The following is a 21,511-nucleotide window of genomic DNA, read 5'->3' on the forward strand; positions in this document are numbered from 1 at the left end:
TGAAAAAATTCAAGTACTTTAAAGTAACATACCTTCAGTAAGCACTAGCAATCCACATGTTGAAACTGAGTGCACTGTTGGTGAGCCAGAATGTGTTACACCTGTACTTTATAGATCTAGTAGAACTTATCGGCTTATGAGGTTTAATTATCTGATTAATTCAGATAAACCTCAACTAAGGGATTATGATGAACCCTCTAGCTGGTAAGGCCATATCAGATCCTGAATCTGAAAATGACTAGATTCTATGAATACATATATGTAGTCCATGAAGGATAATCAAGTATGAGACTTGATTAATCTTCTACCCAATTGTAAGACAATGAGGTAAAAATGGGTCTTCAAAGGAAGACTGATATGGACGGTAATGTAAACACTTTTAAAGCTCGATTGGTGACAAAAGGTTATGATGAAAGTTTTTCACCAGTCGCGAGCCTTAAAACAATTAGGATACTTATTGCCATGTTTACTTTTCATGATAATAAAATATGGCTAATGGATGTCAAAACCGCTTTTCTAAATGGCGACCTAAGCGAGGACGTATATATAGTTCAGCCGAAAGGGTTTATGAATCCTACGCATCCTAATAAAGTATGCAAGCTTCTAAAATCCATTTATGGATTAAATCAAGCATCCAGGAGCTAGAATCTTAAGTTTAATGAGAAAATCAAAGTGTTTAATTTTTCTCAAAATCAAGATAAGCCCTGAGTTTACATTAGAGCTAGTGGGAGCAAAGTAGTCTTCTTGATCTTATATGTTGATGACATATTACTTATTAGAAATAACATTCCAACTTGCAAGATGTCAAGTCTTGGCTTGAAAAATGTATTTCCATAAAGGATCTTGATGAAGCTACTTATATTATTGGAATGAGGATCTATACAATAGATCCAATTGGCTTATTGGTTTGAATCAAAGTACATACATTATCTTGCAGAGATTTAGCATGCAAAACTCCAAGCATGGAGCTTTGCCAATGCAAAAGGGCATAACCGTAAGAAAGTCTCAAAAGTCCTATCACAGCAGATGAGATGAGACAAGTGAAATGTATCACATATGCTTCGGCTATATGATCCATTATGTATGCCATGATATGTACTATACTCGATGTTTCATTAGTTTTAAGTTTGACGAATCATTGTCAACATAATCCAGGTGAAGTACATTGGATTGTTGTTAAGAATATTCTTTAGTATTTGCAGAGTACTAATGATATGTTCTTGGTTTACGGTGGTTTGGAAGAAGAGTTAAGTATTAAGTTTTATACTGATTCTAGTTTTCAAACTGATCAAGATGATTCTCGATCCAGTCACGTTGTTTCTTTGTCATGATGGGCAAGACAGTTGATTGGAAGAGCTCTAGGCAGAGCACTATTGAACAATCTACAACAAAAACAGAATACATTGTTGACTGAGAAGCTGCTCAGAAAGCTGTCAGGATAAGGAAGTTTGTTGTTATACTCATAGTAGTACACAACATTTAATCTTCTATAATATGTACTGTGATAGTTCGAGTGTTAATATACTTTTGAAAGAATCACATGTACATTAAAGTATCTGGCACATTCTTCAAAAGTTTTGACTATATTCATTAAGTCATTAAGAGGAATGATATTAGTATTCTTAAAGGTTCATACAAATGATAATGTGGCTGACCCGTTCATGAAGCCCATGATGCACAACAAGCATGATGATCATGCTAGTAGTATTGGATTTCGTTATGCTGCTGATCTTTTTCATTTGTAATTTAATATTTGGATATTTTTGGAACATTAAGCAGTTTTATATTAATGAATTGACATACTTGATATGGTTGTTTTCATTTATATCACTGTGTTCTATATTAGCATGTTTAATCCATGAATAATTGTTGATTATTCAAAATCTCCATAATCGGTCATGTTATGGGAATAACATGAATTAAGATTAATGTGAAATTTTGGTTATATTTATTGATGATGAATAGTTAACTTGTTGAGACCAAAATTCATATGTATTCATTGATGATGAATATTGGAATGACCCAACCATGAGATGTCACTACATGGATCGTAGTCAGTACTAAATCTTTTAGTGATTATGTTTTTGTGTCCTTAGACTTGAGATGCACGCCCGTCTTGATGAGTGTAGCATTGTATTTTCATATGGTTAAACGCTGTCCTGAATAAGGCTGTTATAAAGGCCATTATTGGGTATAATGTAAAGCTCGTGATAGACACGTGTATGCAATATAGGATTTGTTCCTCTAAAATGTTTGGAGTTAGATACTTTTTGAGCTCCTCGATGAATGAATAAGATATTTGTGTGGCCGCACCCAGATGTAATTAAGATGATACTTAATTAATTTGGTGATCTAATTCAGTTCTAAGATCGAGAAACAAAATTGTTAAACAAATGAGAATGACCGATAATCCATATCTCAAGTTTAACTAAAGTATCTGAAACAAAAAGACGAATGACATTTAACACTTACCATAAACAGTTTCGAGAAACTACCCTCACGTGAATTTGGGGACAATGACGTGTTGCTAGACGCTTACCATTGTTTGTATAGTTACTTAGTGTGGTGCCATGCACAAGTGGGAGTCTGTAGGATTAATGTGCAAGGTACAACATATAACTTTATGGTCAACTTCATTTGAGCCTTCGGGGTCACACACATATACACCGAGACATCAAATAAAATATATATATATATATATATATATATATATATATATATATATATATATATATATATATATATATATATATATATATATATATATATATATATATATATATTACTCAAGTAACAAAATAGTAAATCGAAATTAATTCATTTACTATTCATATGAATAGTAAATGAAATGAAATTAATTAATTTACTATTCACATGAAAGCGACATGATAGAAATTATTAATTATAAGTTACATAACATACCCCTAAAGTATTTGAGAAATACGACTTTTTAAAACCAAATCAAACGAGATATTACAGACAAAGAAATCGAAAACAATATATTCTTTTGATTTGCTTTTTTCTACCAAACAAACAGAGTATATCATATATTCATATATATATATATATATATATATATATATGATCGTTGGGTTATGAGATCAGTAAGAGAGAAGAGATGAAAAATAACATATTTGTTTTGTTTTCCTTTGATAAATCTCAACATACATGTGCAAGAGTATTATCGATTAATGTATTAATATAATTGGATTATATTAATACGATATTTGAGTTTGGACTAGCATACATTGACGGTCGTTTGAACTGTAGTGTGGACTATCCTAAGAGATTGTCATATTTTTGATCGTAGGTTTCTCTCCTTCAATCAGTTTCTTTAAGAAAGGTATATCGTTTACTCACTTTGTGAATTACATATTTTGACAATTATTAGTGGTGTAACTGGATATTTGGGATCGTTAATCATGTGCATGTTTTATTAAATTTAAATATATGAATATTTAATTTTGTAAATGGTTTATAAAATAATAACTGATTATTTTTAACTATTCGCTGTGTTAATCTGATTTAAAAGTACATACAGTATCTTCGTTTCTGTTATTTATTTATTTTATTGTTTCACTTATATACTTTACTAGTCAAATTATTACTCACATCCGAGTTTCCATTAACTAGCGCATGTAAACACCTGATGAAACCTTGTTTGTTTTGATGCTTGTAATTCTCACCTCACATTCATTCAAGAAGTTAGAATCCCTTAACTAGAACACGTAAGCACCTGTTTCTATCTTCTTGTGCTTTGAGGCTTGTACATGAATGTTTCTATCTTGACTCGATGTATATTCTCACTTGAAAAAACTGTTGATCATGTTACATCTTGACTTGTCAAACAGATAGTCGAGATGCTCTTTTGCTATCATCTTGACTGGAGAATTTTAAAAGCTTGGAGTTCTTGTTCTGAGGTAAAGATCATAAGAATCATCGATTTACATTTGTGTGCATTAAAGATGAATTTTAGGTAACTTTCAACTCTTAACCTGCTCCCATTTCAAGCAAATAGCGAGTATTTGACGTCCCCCTTTTGAAGTGAATACAACCCAAATCAACCCATCTGAAGGTAAGTGGATCAAAATTTCCACTTCTTGCTTTCAATATGTCCAAACAACTTATTTTTTTTTTTTTTTCCGAACTGCATGAAATTTGTCCAAACAACTTGACCCGTTGTTGTGATGGGGAAATTATACGGAAAATATATAGGTTTGATTGAGTGCTTCGGATTTTGATATATCGGATGTTTTTCTCTTGCATTCTTGATCCATGAATCAGCAAACCACATATTGGTAAGCTTATAAAATATATAAATATTATCATGAAACTTTTCTTTGGAACGCCAAATTTTTTTTATAACATAAATTTTCCGCCGTGTATAGAAAAAACCAACAATACCCAGAGATTTGGACATATACAATGGCATTCTAATTGTTCGAACTGTAATTTCACCGATTTATTTTGCCAACACAACCTATATAATCTCATACTTACAACTTTGGGGCGTTGCCTTTAAAAGATATTTGTCATCACATACACATTTGGATAGATCTTTTCTGATTTGGTGCCTCAATATCTATATTTTCGTGTCAAATTTACAGACTTTCTTTGAAGTTTCATGTCATGCTAAAATAAAGATTCATCTAATCTAATGTATTTTTAGCTGTTACTTATATTGACACCAGTGCAATTTAAGCTCTAAAAGAGTTGCATCAGGAATACAATTCAAGAGACATTCATGTATGCACATTGGCTCTCGACCCAACCCTACCCATTTGACACGTATAAAAAATTTGACCGGTTTGACCCATGACCCGTTTTAACCCAAACCCATAAGATCCCCGACTCAACCTGCCCCGTTGGTCAGGTCTACCCATGTATGTTTGACCTGGCTATAAATGTCACAGTTCTAAGACAATATCGAGTTCGGGCGATCGGTGGTGTATATTCTCATAATATGTATTTTGTAATTAAACAATAATTGTGATTATATATGTATTCATACATTTCTTTTGTTGTTTGTTTATTGGTTTCTTTGTTAGTGTCTAAGGTTGTAGATTGTGGTTTCTAGTTATATATATATATAAACAAAATTAAAGTTTACATTCAAAAATCATTTAAAATTACATCAATTGAAATTTAAAATGCATCAAATAAAAATTACATGAGTAACATAAATATTTAAAGTGCATTCAAAGTTCGAAAAATAGGAGGAAGTGCCCACATGTGCTCGACTAAACCATTTGTGAGTTGATCGTGAACCCGCTTATCTCGTACCCCTACTAACTGTTACTTGATCCCGACCTCTATCTCTAGCTCGTCGAGGTCGGTTATCTTGGTCACGAATAAGAGATCTTCCTCGGATGGAGTAAGTGTGAATCCATTGTCTTCTTTAATCATGTGTTATGAAGAATTAAACAACAATCATCACTATACTCATCTTGTTCACTTTCATAGTACGTGAAGGTATCTTCAAGATATGAAACCCACTTTGAAGAACACCAAACTCCCTCTCCACATCAGTACGTGCCACCACTTGAAATCTAGTAAATTTAGCCCTTTGTTCATCAGCAGGACACGACCACCTTTTGATAAGAGCCGCCCAATCAGGATATATACCGTCAGGTAGGTAATACCATTTGGTATATTGGTATATTAATGTATGATCCCTATATTATTTTTCTTCTAAGCACTCAACCAGATGCAATTAGGGTTCTCACAATCCCTCTGCTGAGATGTTCAACTGAGATGTAATTAAGGTTCACACAATTCCAGCATCCTCTAAATTAGGTTATATGATTTCGAGCTATACAATAGAAGTTATCTTTTAATCCATCATCAACCACAATCGACATGAGAGGTATAATTTTATCGTTTTTTTGAAAGACAAGTTGTTGACATCAAATACTCGCATTAACGAGAGTTAGTCAAATTTCAGTCAGTGCTCACATGTGTTTGGCAAGTTGAGACAACTCTTGACCTAGATTTATTGCACAATCAATTACATTGATTGATGCACTACCAACCAAATATTTCACAAATCGTGACAAACTTAATACAATAAACTTACAAACGAAACACGTATATTGAACAACATGCGCATAAAACTCACCAATCAACGCCCCCAATTTACCTACTATCACCAAAACCAACCACCACTGAAGATCAAAAAACAACGGCAAACTTACCGCAAACCAACTTCAAGAAACCGAATCGAGAGTCATCTAATTACACCAAATACACCGCCATGATAACATGAAACTTTTGAATGCCAAAACATCCTTGAAAACCCCTTAACCACCCCTTATAAAGAATTTCTAAAAGCCCATTTCTCGTTCGGCTTACTTCTAGTTTTGGGCTTTTTAACAGCATCACGTTTTTTGACCCAATTGCAGCATACATATATATATACCTTTCGTTCATTTGCTCGGTGGTAATGAAGAACACGCAATCGCGAGAAACCAGAAAACGAAAAACACAAAAAACATTCAATTGTCCATAAATCCCACTTTGTACTGGTAACACTTTCCTTCATCTTTATATTCTAAAGTCATTATCATTTTCTTCTTTCTATTGGAAATGATTCGATAATTAATTAGTTAATACTATTATTTTTTCTATCTGGTTTGATACAGAATCGTCAATCTTCGGAATAAGATGGCAACTAAGGCGTTATCAAATATGCTATTCAACAAATTTAGGTCAATTCAATCTGTTAGTGCATCCGCATCGGTATGTCTTATAAATATAAGGAGTATTTATTTAGATTTAGATATAAATAATATTGCAGCCTTATAATAATAATATATTGTTCCAATTCCAATTTAGGGCTAGAATTTGTAATTATATGTATAGGTATGAAATATACTTTGGTTTAGCATTTATAATAGGTATTTTGGCTTTGCAAATTACTCCGTAATTGATTGATTACTCATAGGATAAGTATCTTCGTTAGGGTTAATCCAATTTTAGAAGTTTCTAAAAGTGGAAATAGTACAATAGTATGATACTTTTGATGTGTAAGACACCTATTTATAATAATATAAAATATTGAAGCTTGACGCATGTCTGTTTTAATTTGCTAGGTCTCTGGAGCATTTTTGCAGCAGGGGATGCGGTTTTCGACAAGTGTGCCAAATGATCCTGATACTCATGATGATTTTAAGCCTACTAATAAGCTGGAGAATACTGATCTTACTCTGAAGGACATCGTTGAGCAGGTTAGTGGTTGTTGTTGAGTTTGTTATAAACGTCTTATTAGTATTAATAAGTTCTATGTCAATGTTATATTTACATTTGTCGAACTGCCTTCGTGGCCCAATGGGCATCCCCAATACCTTGAGTACTGGGCACGGTTGAGGTCAAAGGTTTCAATCCTGGCTCTGTAAAAAGTCCGTGAGGGAGGTTTTATCGATCCGTACGAAGGAATTCGGCTCGATCCACATGCCCGTATGGATTTGATGGAATGGGTCCCTATTATGCGGTTCGGGTTTCCGCCCGCGTCTGTGTGGAAAATGATTGGGTGGGTGTTTTTCGATCCCCGTCATTATTCCAAACCTAGCTTTCCAAAAAAATAAAAAAATTTACATTTGTTAGGTTGCATTGTGCAGGATGTGAAGGATAACAGTGTGATGATTTACATGAAAGGGGATCCAGAACAACCACGTTGTGGGTTCAGCTCGTTAGCAGTGAGAGTACTGAGTCAATATCGTAAGTGCTTTATTGATCATATATATTTACTTCCTCTTTGAATAATTAATTATATTATATCACTGAATAATTATATACGGAGTAATTAATTTAATTATGTCTTACATAAAGGTGTTATATTTCTCTAAAAATAGTTTCATTCTTTGAAGTCTACACTACCTTGTTTTAGTTTCCAATTTTGTAGATGGAAAGAAAAAAAATATTTCTTAAGATTAGGAAAGTAAGTGTTTTATGATCTGGTTCTAGGGATCAGTAGTTGACAATTTTCGTTTATTTTGTGAAAATTTTCGTTTTCTCCATCTTGATGATTTATGGATTCTTGGAGATGATGAGATATTTCTGGTCATGTAAATAAGTATTTTGAAAGACGGCATTATTTTTGTAATGTGAAGAATAAGTATGATGATGAACAATAAGAACACATCTGAATCAATATAACAATTGTATTATTGATTCTGTAATCGTACAATGAAATCCTAATGTCAATTGAATCCATACCGAAGTTGATCCACGGCTTTCCTTAACTAAAAAAATCAATATTGATTGATTTGATAGCCTCTACTAAATGCAAGTCTCTAACAATATGTTGTAGGAATTTCGTTCTTAACAATTTCCAAATATTAATACATTTTAAAATCAGCAATGCAATTCTATGTTTCTTGCCAATTGGACTTATTTTATCTTATTCATTACAAATTACAAATATTTCCTTTTGGGTGCCTTTTTGCAGGAGTTCCTATACATTCTAGAAACATATTGGAAGACCCTGAGCTTAAGAATGCCGTAAAAGCTTTCAGGTACAAGCACTTCACTTGCAATTAATTCACATAGCATACGGCAATTGCACTTTTTCTTGTCCTTTTCTTTATTGTAATCATTAATACATTGAATACGGGATCCAAAAATTAGCTAACGTCTGTACAAAATGCTCCCAACAGCTCCTTTACCCCCTAATGGGAACCCCACCCCCTCTCCATTTTCAAATTTTCGAACTTCATCTTCAACCAACATCCTGTGGCTGGCAATTTTGGTTTAGTGGTTGAATTCAAATCGTAGCCCTAAGCCACGAACGTAAATACACTTTCGTGACGTTTGAATCTAGTTCAGTCGCTGCTGCTGACGTGCTTTCTTTTGAATGGGTCTGCTCCTTTCGGTTACACGAATTTTGTGGGTTTGATCTCGATCTCCTTATGGTCCCAAATCTGAAACCTATTTTTGTGATTGTGAGGGCCAACTTAAACACCAACTTTGATCTTCTTGATAAGTTGAATCTCAGCGTCTTATTGGTCTGTTATTTGCTTTTCTCGAACGAGAAATTGGCGGCTTGTTTATCCCGAGTGGTGTCTCCGCTAACCATACACGCAAAGGGGTTCTTTCGGCTTTTTGGTTTTTGCAATGAAAGCGAGAGCTTGAAAAAGCTTACTTCTGAACTTCCCTTAACTGATGGGCTGCTATTGATTGAACCATTCGTCGTTCCGAAAATTTATTTCGACATGCTTGGATCTCCGTTTCCGGTATTCCGGCGAAATACTTTTCGTCTGAAAATATCTTGGAGATGATGAGACATCTTGGTAAAGTTGCTTTCTTTGCAAAAGCATTTTGCGAATTTATGAAACTCGGAGTTGCTTTCGTGTTCTTTTAATTGTCTAGTCCTTAGGTGTACGATGTAATTAAGGAGTTTAGAAACAATGGCAATTAGGATTTTTTTTTTTACACCGTTTCAATGAATTTTCCAATGGTGGTTCCGTTTTTTGGGCGCTTAACGACGCATTTCCTTCGGAGCTGCTCGCCATGTCCAACCGGTCGGTCTGGAATGGTGAAAAGCTTCCGCTAGAGGGGTCATCTTTTCCGTGTGATGGATCATCTGGGTGTGTTGTATGTGCCTTGTTTCCGGGGCATCGATCGGTCGGATGTGGTGTTTATGCCAACCATTACAAGGTAGTTGACCAAGCAATGAGATCAAATGTGTTAAAAGTGCCTTTTAGCATCGAGAATGTTACAATCGATGCTTCGATTGAGCAGGAATGCGTGGCTAAGGATTTGGTGACTAACCCTTTTGATTCGACCCGTTCTGCGACTTTGAAACCAACTGGTGGTGTTAAAATTTGCGGTGATAAAAATAGTGGTGATACTGATATGGATTGTTGTTATTTAAATTGTGAGTCTAGGTTGGATCCCCATTGTACCATAGCCTTGCAATCTCCTCGTGTATCGAATCAATCGGCTTCGTTTGTTTTGAATCAATCGGATTCACGGTCTACTTATTAAGATATGCTTATTGGGAGGTCCCTAGTTAGGTCTCGGATGATTTGAACCAATTGGTTGATGTTAATGTGGTTGTTTCGAATTCGGTTCCTTCCGTTGTTTGTGGTTCATCCGTGGATGTAGAAATTGGTACCTCGTTTTTCCTTTGGTTCCGATTGAGAATGAGTTTGTAGATTTTTTGTGGGGGATCAAATGGTTCGAAGGACTTTGCTTTCGTCGCTTCTAAATTTAACAAAGCTAACGGCAAAAAGCTTGTGATTGAAGACTCGAGTTCGACAATTCCTCCCCCCATATCGGAGTCTCCTTTTGAAAAATTTGACGAGATGATGGCACAAATGCGAGCCGTAAAAGTGGATGCGATCCTCATCAATTCAAGTGACCCGATTAAGAATCCGGTAAAACAAAAAAAAGACCCATAGACGTAGACCGGTCCATGGCAAGGAGTTGAAAAACTTCTCGGAAATTGGTGAAGGACATATAGATTTGGTCTTGTTTTTGTGTAGTTGTGCTGTTATGTGTTGCTTAGATGGTTCTTAATCTTTCGGTGTCTTCGTTTGATTGGGTTAGTTGTTTTCTTCGGTCCATGGTTTGATGTATCTCTTCTGAGTTGGTTTTTTGTCTTTTTGTTTGAGTTTTGTAAGCTCTAGTTGCTGTTATTGGGTTTTTAGGTTTGAGCTTATATGTTTTTCGCTTGTATGTTGCCCGGAGCTTCATCTTTTGGTTGAAGTATTTCCGTTTGTTATTAATTTAATGTTTTTTTGGCCAAAAAAAGCTATACATATTCACGATAAAAAGTGAACATTTCTATTAGGTATGAGGTCATACAGATTCATATACACTTTGGATGCTTTGGGCTTGTTTGACCATTTCTTCTTCACAATCTAAAAGGCCACCTCTAATCTGTTTACTCTTTTGTGCAGCACGTGGCCAACGTTTCCTCAGATATTCATCAATGGAGAATTTATAGGAGGATCGGACATTATCCTCAATATGCATCAGGTGAGTTTCTGCATCTTTTGTCAATCATGTTATATTGTATCTAACCTGTTTTACGGTGTGACAAACATGCTGCTTATAATTCTATTGGCTTTGTACAGAACGGGGAACTGAAGGAGAAGCTAAAGACAATATCCTCAGAGTAGAGTGGTCATTCTCGTTTTTGCTCATGTTCTGAACAATGTTGCCGTTATCATGTATTCATGTTTTTGAAGACGGTATCAATATTAATTTTGTGATTTCTAGAGTGTCATTCGTAGCATTTTTTAACCATGAGTGTAAAATAAGGTAATTTTACTGTTGACATTTTATTCTTTTGTGTTTCAGATATGTTACTTAGAAATGAATTTTACGTGAAAGCAAAACAACCCCTCATGGTTGCTGAAAACCCTTATTGTGCATGCCTTTGGAGACCAAAATTACTAGTTCAACTTGATATACGTAGTAGCATAATCATGTCCGACAGTCCGAGTGCCCCAATATTGATCTACTTGGCCAGATGCTAGGCAACAATTCAACACACACAAAAAGTTTTGTTGGCTACACTAAATTAACTATCTTTAAATCGAAATGGTTTCTTAGGACTTAGATTTGGAGATTTGACTTTTTATTAAAAATACAACTCAACGAGTGATAAAGACGCGTTGAATCTTAACACGTTCATTTAATAAAGACATGTTGAAGCTTTCAACGAGTGATTTTAGAATTCATCGAGTAACATTGCACTTTCATTGTATCGGCGTTTTAACTAATTTCAAATAGACCAAGACATCCTCATTTTAACCGTCCACCAAAACATCATACCCAGTTATGCACTCACTTTGCTACACACACACACATTGCAGCCTTTTTTTTTTTTTTTTCTTTCTGAAAGGCAGTATTAAGATCAGCGATGGAGGCAATAAGTCACCAATCCAGTCAGGAAATCGCAGATCATGCTCGCTTTTACACCCGCTAGAAAGAAACCTCGAGGGAACTTTACTAAATATGGGCAGAACCCACCATTTGCAAGAAACTCAAAAAGAACATAACCAATTGCAAAACAATTACATTATGAAATCTCTCTGTTGAGTCTAACCACTCAGCTAAATCAGCTAAACGGAGATGGTTACATCACAACCCTTTTGATTGAGTTGTCTAAGAGAAGAGACAATTCGATAGTCAATTTATTCCTGTTTTATTTGTCAAAAAGCTGAAAAAGTACCGAGTTAATTTGACTTCAGAACATTGTACAAGTAACACAACATCGTAGTACCTAAGACAGTTTTAACAGCAAGACTGCATAGGGATTCAAACACACGAACATTATGATGATGTAACATTAAAGAATCTCTAAAAAGCCTAAAACTTGCCAATAATTATTTTGAATGCATTTAAGCAATGGCGTCCACAATTGGAATATATGGCATGCCCAAATCCAAGAATTCACGGAGTAAAAAATTGTATGCATGATCAGATTCACAGCCAAAAAGCAACAGTAAACATATGAAACAAACAAAACGCAAGACCCTTAAGATCCTGATGCTGCATAACTTCATAGTCTTGTTATCTCACCAGATATTTATTCCGGTATACTAAAGGTGGAAATGCAATCAGTGATGATGTCCATGTTCGTCTTCATCAAGATGGTCTGGAAGTCCTCCGGGGCCCACTACTTCCAACTGTAGAACACAGAAGCATCGCTAATCAATAATTTGCAAATGTTGCAAATCTTGAGGCCCAAAAAAGTGTAAAATTTGAATTATACAAAGAACCCCCAAAATTTCTTTTAAGGTATATTATTGAAAACAAGACATCTTTGATACATGAATGGTGGTTATAAAGTTGACCAATTACAAGAATGTTGGGTTTGATTACTACTTTTCCTGGAAAAAAAAAAACACTCGTTTAACCCAAATGAAGAATTTTTTGATGTAGAAAGATATCAGGTTTAAAAGGTAGATTATCAGGAGTACTATATATGTTAGGAATGATATGAATTCAATATTGAAGCCGTAAGTTATGATTGCCTAAAGGGTTAAGCAGCACCAACCTTGAAATATTGTGAGCATACTGGGCATTCATGTGGCTCGCCTTTCTTTAGCCAAAACCAGACAACATCATGCTCATCCTCTTTATGTTGAAAAACAAAGAACTATCAGTAAAATATAACACACGCATAACGCTACTGAGCCTTAAGAAGTCAAATCATACAATCCACAGAGTTACAGAAAAAGAACTCACCACCTTCTGCCCCAGGGCAACCAACAATTCTTTGATCATAGTAAGATTTGACCACAGCAGGAGCTTCCTAGAGGCAACAAAACAGCAGACGAGACATAAGCTTCAGCAAGAGTTCATAGGTTAAAAATAGGTTAGATAAGTTCATATTTCGTTATTTTCTTAAATTTGGTAGATGTATTATCCAAGTGTTCTTAATTATTTAACCCACCAAGCTGGTGTATATAATGGATTGAAGACACTGTTAAATGTTATAATTCTGAAAAAACTTGTAATAACGAGATGATTTGGAACCTAAAGCCATGTATGGTGCATTAAATAGTCGATATTTGATTTCTTGATACAGTTAAAGACTTCAAGATCAACAAGAATACTTCTTGCTTTTTTCTCTACAAGTTTACAGCCTGAACAGATACAGAGTGACCCTATTGTAGGTGGCTAGAACCGAAAATATACTGCTTTAAATTAATCAAGAAACCCATATTTAAGTTTACTTCAGATTGCTTTATCATGTCTAACTTGTTGTTTCTGTTGATACGAATCAATAAGTTATTGTAAAGTTGACTAAAATTCTGAAGGCCTAATGAGGATAAAACTAGACGCTAAGGTCATAGATTTGCGGTGTCTGAAATAGGAGAAATAACATGAGAAAATATGGTAGAAATGCCAGATTTATTGTGGCAAAAGAATAAGTTAAGAGTGTTCACACACTCGTTTTTGAGAAACTGAAGTCGAGTCAGTTTGTTAACAAAGACTTATGAAAGTTTATCTACAACTAATATGTTTACCCTGAAACTTTTTATGGGGCCTGTGAAAATAAAGCAAAGCTACTTCATTGTTAGATAGTTTCTAATTCATAATTTCATATAGCTATACTGCAACCCTTGTTTTGCATATGAAAAACTGAATTGTAATGATCATGTGCCCTCTCTGAAGTCCACTGACCAGTAATGTACAACGTAATTCTTAGCGAGGGTACAATACTAGAGCAAAGATACACTTTCAACAAACATACAACATAACACTTTCAACAAACATACAACATAAATAACCATACAATTCATGGTTAACATATGACTACAGAAAAAGGACAGTTATATGGAAACATATCGTAATACTAACAATGTGATATGAGTTATAGTAATATTATAAAGTAATGTATCCCCAAGCAAGCAGTTAAATCACACATTTATATCCAAGTATCTGTCACAAAGTCTAACGTTTACTTCATGAATGCTTGAAATTTATATTTTTACTCACAAAATAAATGTAACTATACTGACTAGTAGAACATTAATAATATTTGTATTTACAATTTCACCTACTAGTTAATCCTCGTCTGCTATACAAAAATATTCTTCGCATACTAATTCTAGTTAACGTCGATTTGATGCTTCAGCAATTGCAAAGTACAATCATTCAAATCATCGACACATTTCATTAGATGTAACAAACATCCAAATAATAATCATCTTGACTAAATTACAATTACAATTGTACTTGCCTTGGTACCAAAAGGACCTTCAGGATGATTGATATCCAGAATATCTCGTCCCTAATTACCACATAACAATTAACAATCATTATTAACCTCAATTTATTAATATCAAAACAACAACAATTATATGCATACACCTAAATTCATTAATTAAACCATTAGATAAAAAATAATAATAACCTGAAGCTCAGCTTCAAGCTCTTCACGCTCATGACCAGTGGCAATAGGCATCACATCTTCAACTTTCTTAGAAACATTTCCTATCGTATACATACGATGCAAATATATATATTAAAAACGTAAAAACATAAATAAATACGAATTTATATCAGAAAATTAAGACGAATTTAAATCAGATCTGAGGTGAAATGAATAGATACCTGAAAAATGACGATATACGATAGTCGCGGACGGACGGAGAGTCGCCTGAGAAAGCGACGGAGTAAAGATACGATTTGGTCCGGCGGCAGATCGTAGAGCTAATAGTTTAGATGAGACTCGTCTCCACATGGTTTCACGTTCACCGGAACCCTAGGTTTTCGGATGCTTTTGATCTGAATGGGCGACCGGAACTTTAGTCTCTTTTTTTTTAACACGACGTGAAAGAATTTTTTTAAAGTGGAAAAAATGAAATATATAGAAATTAAAGCGAAATTAGGGGTTTGTGCGAGCAGTGTGGGTAATATGATCCTGTGTTCGAGGGTGCACGGAAACGGTAATTTAAGTCGTCTTCTTATATTCAGACCCAACCATGTAGAACTTGTAGTATATTGGGCTTTTGGGCTTTTTACAATATTTTTAAGTTGACCCAATATAGTTAGAGATGACCATGTAAAAAAGCCCAGGGTAGCCCATTAGATGCAACTAGCCTTTTTATTTTTCAGACCTTTTTACAATCACACACATTTTGACGGGTAATTGTTCAAAATACACTTTTTTTTAAGGCTTCAAACAAAATACATTTTTTTTTAAAAAATTGTCTTTTTACACCATTCGGTAGACGGATTTCCGTCTACCACCTTTATCTGTCGTCTACTACCATTTTTACAAAGTAGTCGACGGTGAGATAAAGGTGGTAGACGAATTCCCGTCTACTGGCAGGGTTGGTAGACAGCGAGAACAAAGCAGTAGACAGACATTTACAAAGTAGTCGACCGTCTACTGCCTTGTTGTTGCTGTCTACTACCTTGTTGTTGCTGTAGACAGACACTAACAAGGCAGTAGACAGCAACAACAAGGCAGTAGACAGTAACAACAAGGCAGTAGACATTAACAACAAGGCAGTAGACAGTCGACTACTTTGTAAATGTCTGTCTACTGCTTTGTTCTCGCTGTCTACTAACTCTGCCAGTAGACGGGAATTCGTCTACCACCTTTATCTCACCGTCGACTACTTTGTAAAAATGGTAGTAGACGACAGATAAAGGTGGTAGACGGAAGACACTAACAAGGCAGTAGACAGCAAGAACAAGGCAGTAGACAACAACAACAAGGCAGTAGACGGTCGACTACTTTGTAAATGTCTGTCTACTGCTTTGTTCTCGCTGTCTACTAACCCTGCCAGTAGACGGGAATTCGTCTACCACCTTTATCTCACCGTCGACTACTTTGTAAAAATGGTAGTAGACGACAGATAAAGGTGGTAGACGAAAATCCGTCTACCGAATGGTGTAAAAAGACAATTTTTTTTAAAAAAATGTATTTTGTTTGAAGCCTTAAAAAAAAGTGTGTTTTGAACAATTTCCCCATTTTGACAGTATCTTCCACTAAGGTTGAATCCACGAGTCCATATAATGATATAATCTCTAGATTTGTTGTAACTCACACGTCACTAGACTAAAATTATGAGATGAGATTATCCTTTGTAAGGCCCTTATATGTAGAGGCTAATTACTCTAGTTAAATTTGGATGCCCAATAGTTTCACTTTATCATGTCACAAAAGGGTGATAATTAATTCACTATTCAAATTTACTAAACCGAAAAAGAAAAAAAAATTAATAAAAAAGTGGTACAATACAATCAATTAATACATTTTGATGAACTAATTATGTTTGACGGTGACTAACAAGCTAATAGCTCGGTGATACCAATTACCAAATAAACTAGGGGCCCATATTTATAAGTTTTTGCTAAAATAGACACCTGTCCATCCCTTTGTATGTTACGTCCAGAATTTACTTCTCTGACTCGAGATTTAAGCTAACGACTTGCCACTTATTGAGTAATCGATGGAGGTGTTTCACATGCATCCGCCTCTTACGTGGTGCATTTATTAGGTTGCCAAAAACAACACGAGATTAACATGTCCTTGCCAATCTATATATTTTTACCAAAGTTTGATAATGTTGTTGTCGTTACATATGGTTCATTTTGGGATATTGTATGGATAATCCTTAGTGTTTGACACTTATGTTTCGAAAATAATTTTTAGTTTATATTGTAAAGTGGTAAACGTTATCATTTACCAATGTAAGAGCTAGATTAGTCATTAAATAACTGTCTCGATTTATCAATTCATGTAACATCCATAAAACACTTTAACAACATTATCATATCATATCATACTATAATAACAAAATATCGTTGCAAATAAACATAACCAGAAATGATCAGGCATCCTCATGACACACTTTTGAAGATATCACAAAAGAACTAATTAAAGCAAATTAACCATGTTTAGCATATCGGACACCGACCAATCTAACATCATCGATGATCGGACCACAAAGCGAACCGTCGACTTTAATTTGATAAAACGTACTCAAGAACCTGATTCGTGTACGTGTAGTTACCGCCCTGAACTTAAGAACGGCTTGTTTGAACCCACCCTTACCTTTCGACTCGTAAGGTACCTGAAGTGTACTTTTACCCGCAAACGCTTCAACAATCATGGACCCCACGCAACCGTTGTTAGCATCACCGACAAGAAAAGAAAGTGCATACACTTTGCCCGGGGTAGTCATGACTACTTGGGCAATCGCACTTTCTTTTCCTGCAATCAATTCTACGGCTCTTTTACCCTTTGGGATGGCATAATGTTCGGCATCTAAATACTTCACGGCTTTTAGTGACTCGATCATCCAACCGGGAAGTGGTGAATGGTCGTCCTCGATATTAGGAGGGATCAAAACACCACCATTGTCGGTTTTAGGTAGAACAAAAGGCCCCTCTTCGAAATCTCCATTCTTCAACATATTAACTGCATTTCACAATTTTACAATGACAATTAGATATCGTACTTTAACATTTCAGACTAAATACTAACAACAATAATACTCTATCCCAAAATGTTAAGTACATGGAAAGTGAGATGCAGACAATTATTACGCTACTTTACAAAAAATGGAAGTCGTTTCTCCACCTATTGATAGAGACTGTCCTGCTATATCCAAGGGCAGGGAGATTGTTTTATTATATGACTAAAATACCCTTTTTCTTACCATTAGTTCTTCTAGGAGGGAATAAGGCCTTCAACGCGATGGAATCAATGAGAGGACCGCAAGCCGGGTCTTTCTCATCCCCTATCGGGTGATGGATAACGATCTCTATATTATTGGCTTCGGCCAAAAATCCCCATGAGTAAGTGTCCCAACCGTTGCTACTATATATGGTTTGCATTGGCAAGATTCCCCAGTCTTTGGCTTCTGAATTCGGCAACACTGAAACGTTCAACTTCTCCTCTTGTGCACAAGTTCTAGCCACGTTAAATGTCATAGAATAAAACAACCCTTTTTTAACCTTAACTTTTGTCTTTACTGATGCATCTTGTCCTAGCCTAATCGCGAAAGCTCCATCGGGTACTACTAATAACATGTCTCCTTGTGTCTGGCCCGATTTAATGTACTCTACGAACCCGGTGAGTTCCCAGTTTGGTATTGCCTTTGGGTCAATCACTCTAGTACCCTTTAACTGGTGAGGTTTTGGGCCTTGTTCAAACGCTCCATTTGGCAATATTCCTAAAATTTTAAGATTAAAGACATGTTAAGCACGACATGTTTAAGGATTATATCCTTGTTAATCAAGTGAAGAAACAAACTGGTCGGTGTTACCGAACAATATGGTCTTTAATATGGGCTACTGCGCGCATATGCTTAGTAAATGATTTAGTGGACAAATTGCTTTTCGCCACTAATTTTTCAGTTATGGAAAAAACCTAAAGCAATTGCCAGCATGTCATCACGTGGATTGTTCTAAAGATCACGTGACGAATGGTACTAATGTTTTTGTCTTGTTTCTCGAATTTTTGAAAAAGAATGGAACATATTGGTTTGGTTTCATCGACGAACATGTTCATTAAAGAAGTGTTTACCAACAGAGCGATACCTTACCAATGCCATACCCAGATTCTAGTCAGTCTACAAATTGAATTCAATCATCAGGTACGTATATAAAGAATATATATAGAAATTCAACATTTTCACATGACGATAAAGTGTTTACCAGTAATATTAAATATTAGATTAGATATTACAATTATTATCCTCCGTATATATATTTTCATAGTTGATCGAGTCAATGCTACACATTATAAATAGATATATCCTGTTTATCGTTTCTAACTTTTTTGCTTCCCATTCGCAAAATATTTATACGATGATGTATAAATCTAAGGTATTTTGTGATAATATAACAAGGCTTCATAATTAGATCACAACTGTTATCTAGTAACTAATAAATTGATTTTCTTCTGTCCATATTAACTCTGCTGACCTATCTATTACAATAACATAAATTTGGATTAACTTGAATACATTGTATCTTTCTGGAAGTACTCCATTTAATTTAAGGATATGGATCCATATGTATTGATCGAATACATGTAGATTTTGTAAGGGACCAAATTCCAAAATATGCCATAATTTAGTGTTTGAGGATAAGATACATACCCCGTATTATATTTTCATTATTAAATTTGACAAAATATATTGACTTTGTGAAATTTGCGTACACATCACTCATAAATAAATATATTGAACAAATACTCCGTATTATATTTGATATAATACGGCCGTCAGCATTTAAATTTGTAACGATATGAATTCTATTTCGTATATCAAGGCATTATATCATTTTTAATTTACTTTGATTTTTACACTTATCACAATTTCATGTTAATAAACTGTCTTAACCATCAATTGTTAAAAAGATTGACTGTATTATTTAAATCATAAATGCATCCGAGATGTTTGTTACGTTACAGCCTAGTAGCTTTAATTTAGTTTTAATCATAATACGTACATAGATAGATATCTAGCTTAATATACTAAAGTCAACAAATAAATTTTCATTGAATTATATATTATATATATGGATGATATATGATTGATATACCAATACTTTTTGCGTATACTAGTTAGCAAAAATAATAATGTATCAATTACTTCTTAAACAATTTAGTACATGTTTTGATTATTAGTAATCTTTGAACGGAGAGATGATGATGTATTCCTGGTTCTCAATCTGTGAAAAGTGTCGAATTAACTTTCTTGTGAATCTTTTATAAAAATATATTGTAATGTGGTGGTGCGAACTTTGAAAAATCTCTACTGGACACTCAAGTTGAACTACACGAAGTATTGCCTTAAAAAGATGTAGTATCATTTTATATTTATGTAACATTATACTAAGAAACTATTGGTCATAAAGGAATAATAACATAAAAATATGACACCTATTATCTAGGAATACGTTTTAGTGTGTATTATTCATTTAATTTTGTAACAAAAATATTAAAGAGTGAAACATGTCATTATAATCTGTGGGGGTAATGTAGTAGAGCAAGTAAAATTATACGGAGTCACAAACATGTGCAAAGCTAACTATTGTGACTGCTTTATTTATATGTACGGCCCAGTAAGTCCAAAATGCATCACATATCTAAAGACCGCATAATTTTAAATCTACACAACTTTATCAACAAATACGTACATATGGGTTAAAAAGAAAAGAAAAGAATAACGTATATAATTTCATTTTCAAATTTATGCATCATTAAAACTCGTTAGTATTTAAACAGAAAACTTATAAAACTATGTAAAATTAATCAATAAACGAGCTTAGAAAAATATAATTTCATTTTCAAATTTATGGACCACTAAAACAAGCTTAAGAATCTTTTTAACGACAGCTTTTAACGTGCTTAATATGTAACCACTGTGTATAAGAATTTCAATCAATTATTTAACGACAACCCTTGAAACTTTAAGGGTTATCGTAATGTCGTGAGAAAAATTCTAAGCTTAAAATTTAACAAACTTCATAAGTTTTCTACTTATTAACATATAGTGTGTCACTAATGATTGTTTATGGCGTTAATAAGTCACTAGAAACGTGCCTTAAGTTTTCTACTTTATTGATCACATTGCACCCCACATAAATCAGTATAGTACTCGTATTAACAAAACCATGAAACAAAAGAAAGTGATATAATCGATCAATTACAGTAACATTTTCTCAAAGAATATTAGTATAGTAAATGATAAATGACGATTAATGTAATTTAATAAGAACTCACCGTCAGTGAAAGATAGAACAGCATTGGAGGTTGCACAGAGTAGCACCACCACTAAGAATGCAGAGAGGTTCTGCATTTTTAAATTTAGAAAGAGAGAAATGTGAATGATTCGAGTTTAGTGTGAATATGGATCACAGGGTATACACTGCTTTATATGTGTTTTTGTCCTTTAAGAAAAGCCATTAACATGGTCATAATTACAACAATTGCCACTCAAAACTTGTTAAAACTATAAATTAGTCATATATTTTCAATTTTATTATCAAGTAACCTATATACCACAGTATATACTAGGCTATA

The 21,511-nt window shown here is 34.3% G+C and overlaps 3 protein-coding genes across 4 annotated transcripts; 1 reads left to right on the forward strand and 2 right to left on the reverse strand.

Annotated features, from left to right (window-relative positions):
• The first annotated feature begins 6,446 nt into the window (after positions 1-6,446).
• LOC139845591 (monothiol glutaredoxin-S15, mitochondrial-like) lies at positions 6,447-11,297 on the forward strand. The gene is made up of 7 exons (XM_071835852.1): positions 6,447-6,524; positions 6,642-6,738; positions 7,092-7,226; positions 7,617-7,716; positions 8,447-8,513; positions 10,902-10,980; positions 11,079-11,297. Exons 2-7 carry the CDS (start codon positions 6,664-6,666, stop codon positions 11,121-11,123), a joined length of 501 nt encoding a protein of 166 aa, XP_071691953.1. The 5' UTR covers positions 6,447-6,524; positions 6,642-6,663; the 3' UTR covers positions 11,124-11,297.
• A 1,028-nt stretch (positions 11,298-12,325) lies between these two features.
• LOC139845592 (cytochrome c oxidase subunit 5b-1, mitochondrial-like) lies at positions 12,326-15,304 on the reverse strand. Of its 2 annotated transcripts, none has more exons than XM_071835854.1 (5): positions 15,076-15,304; positions 14,876-14,955; positions 14,702-14,752; positions 13,010-13,267; positions 12,326-12,638 (listed from the first exon to the last, which is right to left on the reverse strand). In XM_071835854.1, exons 1-4 carry the CDS (start codon positions 15,203-15,205, stop codon positions 13,160-13,162), a joined length of 369 nt encoding a protein of 122 aa, XP_071691955.1. In that variant the 5' UTR covers positions 15,206-15,304; the 3' UTR covers positions 12,326-12,638; positions 13,010-13,159. The 2 variants fall into 2 exon arrangements, with proteins under 2 accessions (XP_071691955.1, XP_071691954.1); XM_071835853.1 differs by having other exon boundaries at positions 13,010-13,263; positions 14,698-14,752.
• Positions 15,305-17,363: 2,059 nt separating this feature from the next.
• Positions 17,364-21,287, reverse strand: LOC139842908 (BIIDXI-like protein At5g11420). Its single transcript, XM_071833005.1, has 3 exons — positions 21,212-21,287; positions 18,138-18,653; positions 17,364-17,896 (listed from the first exon to the last, which is right to left on the reverse strand). Exons 1-3 carry the CDS (start codon positions 21,285-21,287, stop codon positions 17,364-17,366), a joined length of 1,125 nt encoding a protein of 374 aa, XP_071689106.1.
• Positions 21,288-21,511: the final 224 nt, after the last annotated feature.

The sequence above is a fragment of the Rutidosis leptorrhynchoides genome, chromosome 4, assembly GCF_046630445.1.
Source record: "Rutidosis leptorrhynchoides isolate AG116_Rl617_1_P2 chromosome 4, CSIRO_AGI_Rlap_v1, whole genome shotgun sequence".
Taxonomy (NCBI): Eukaryota; Viridiplantae; Streptophyta; class Magnoliopsida; order Asterales; family Asteraceae; genus Rutidosis; species Rutidosis leptorrhynchoides.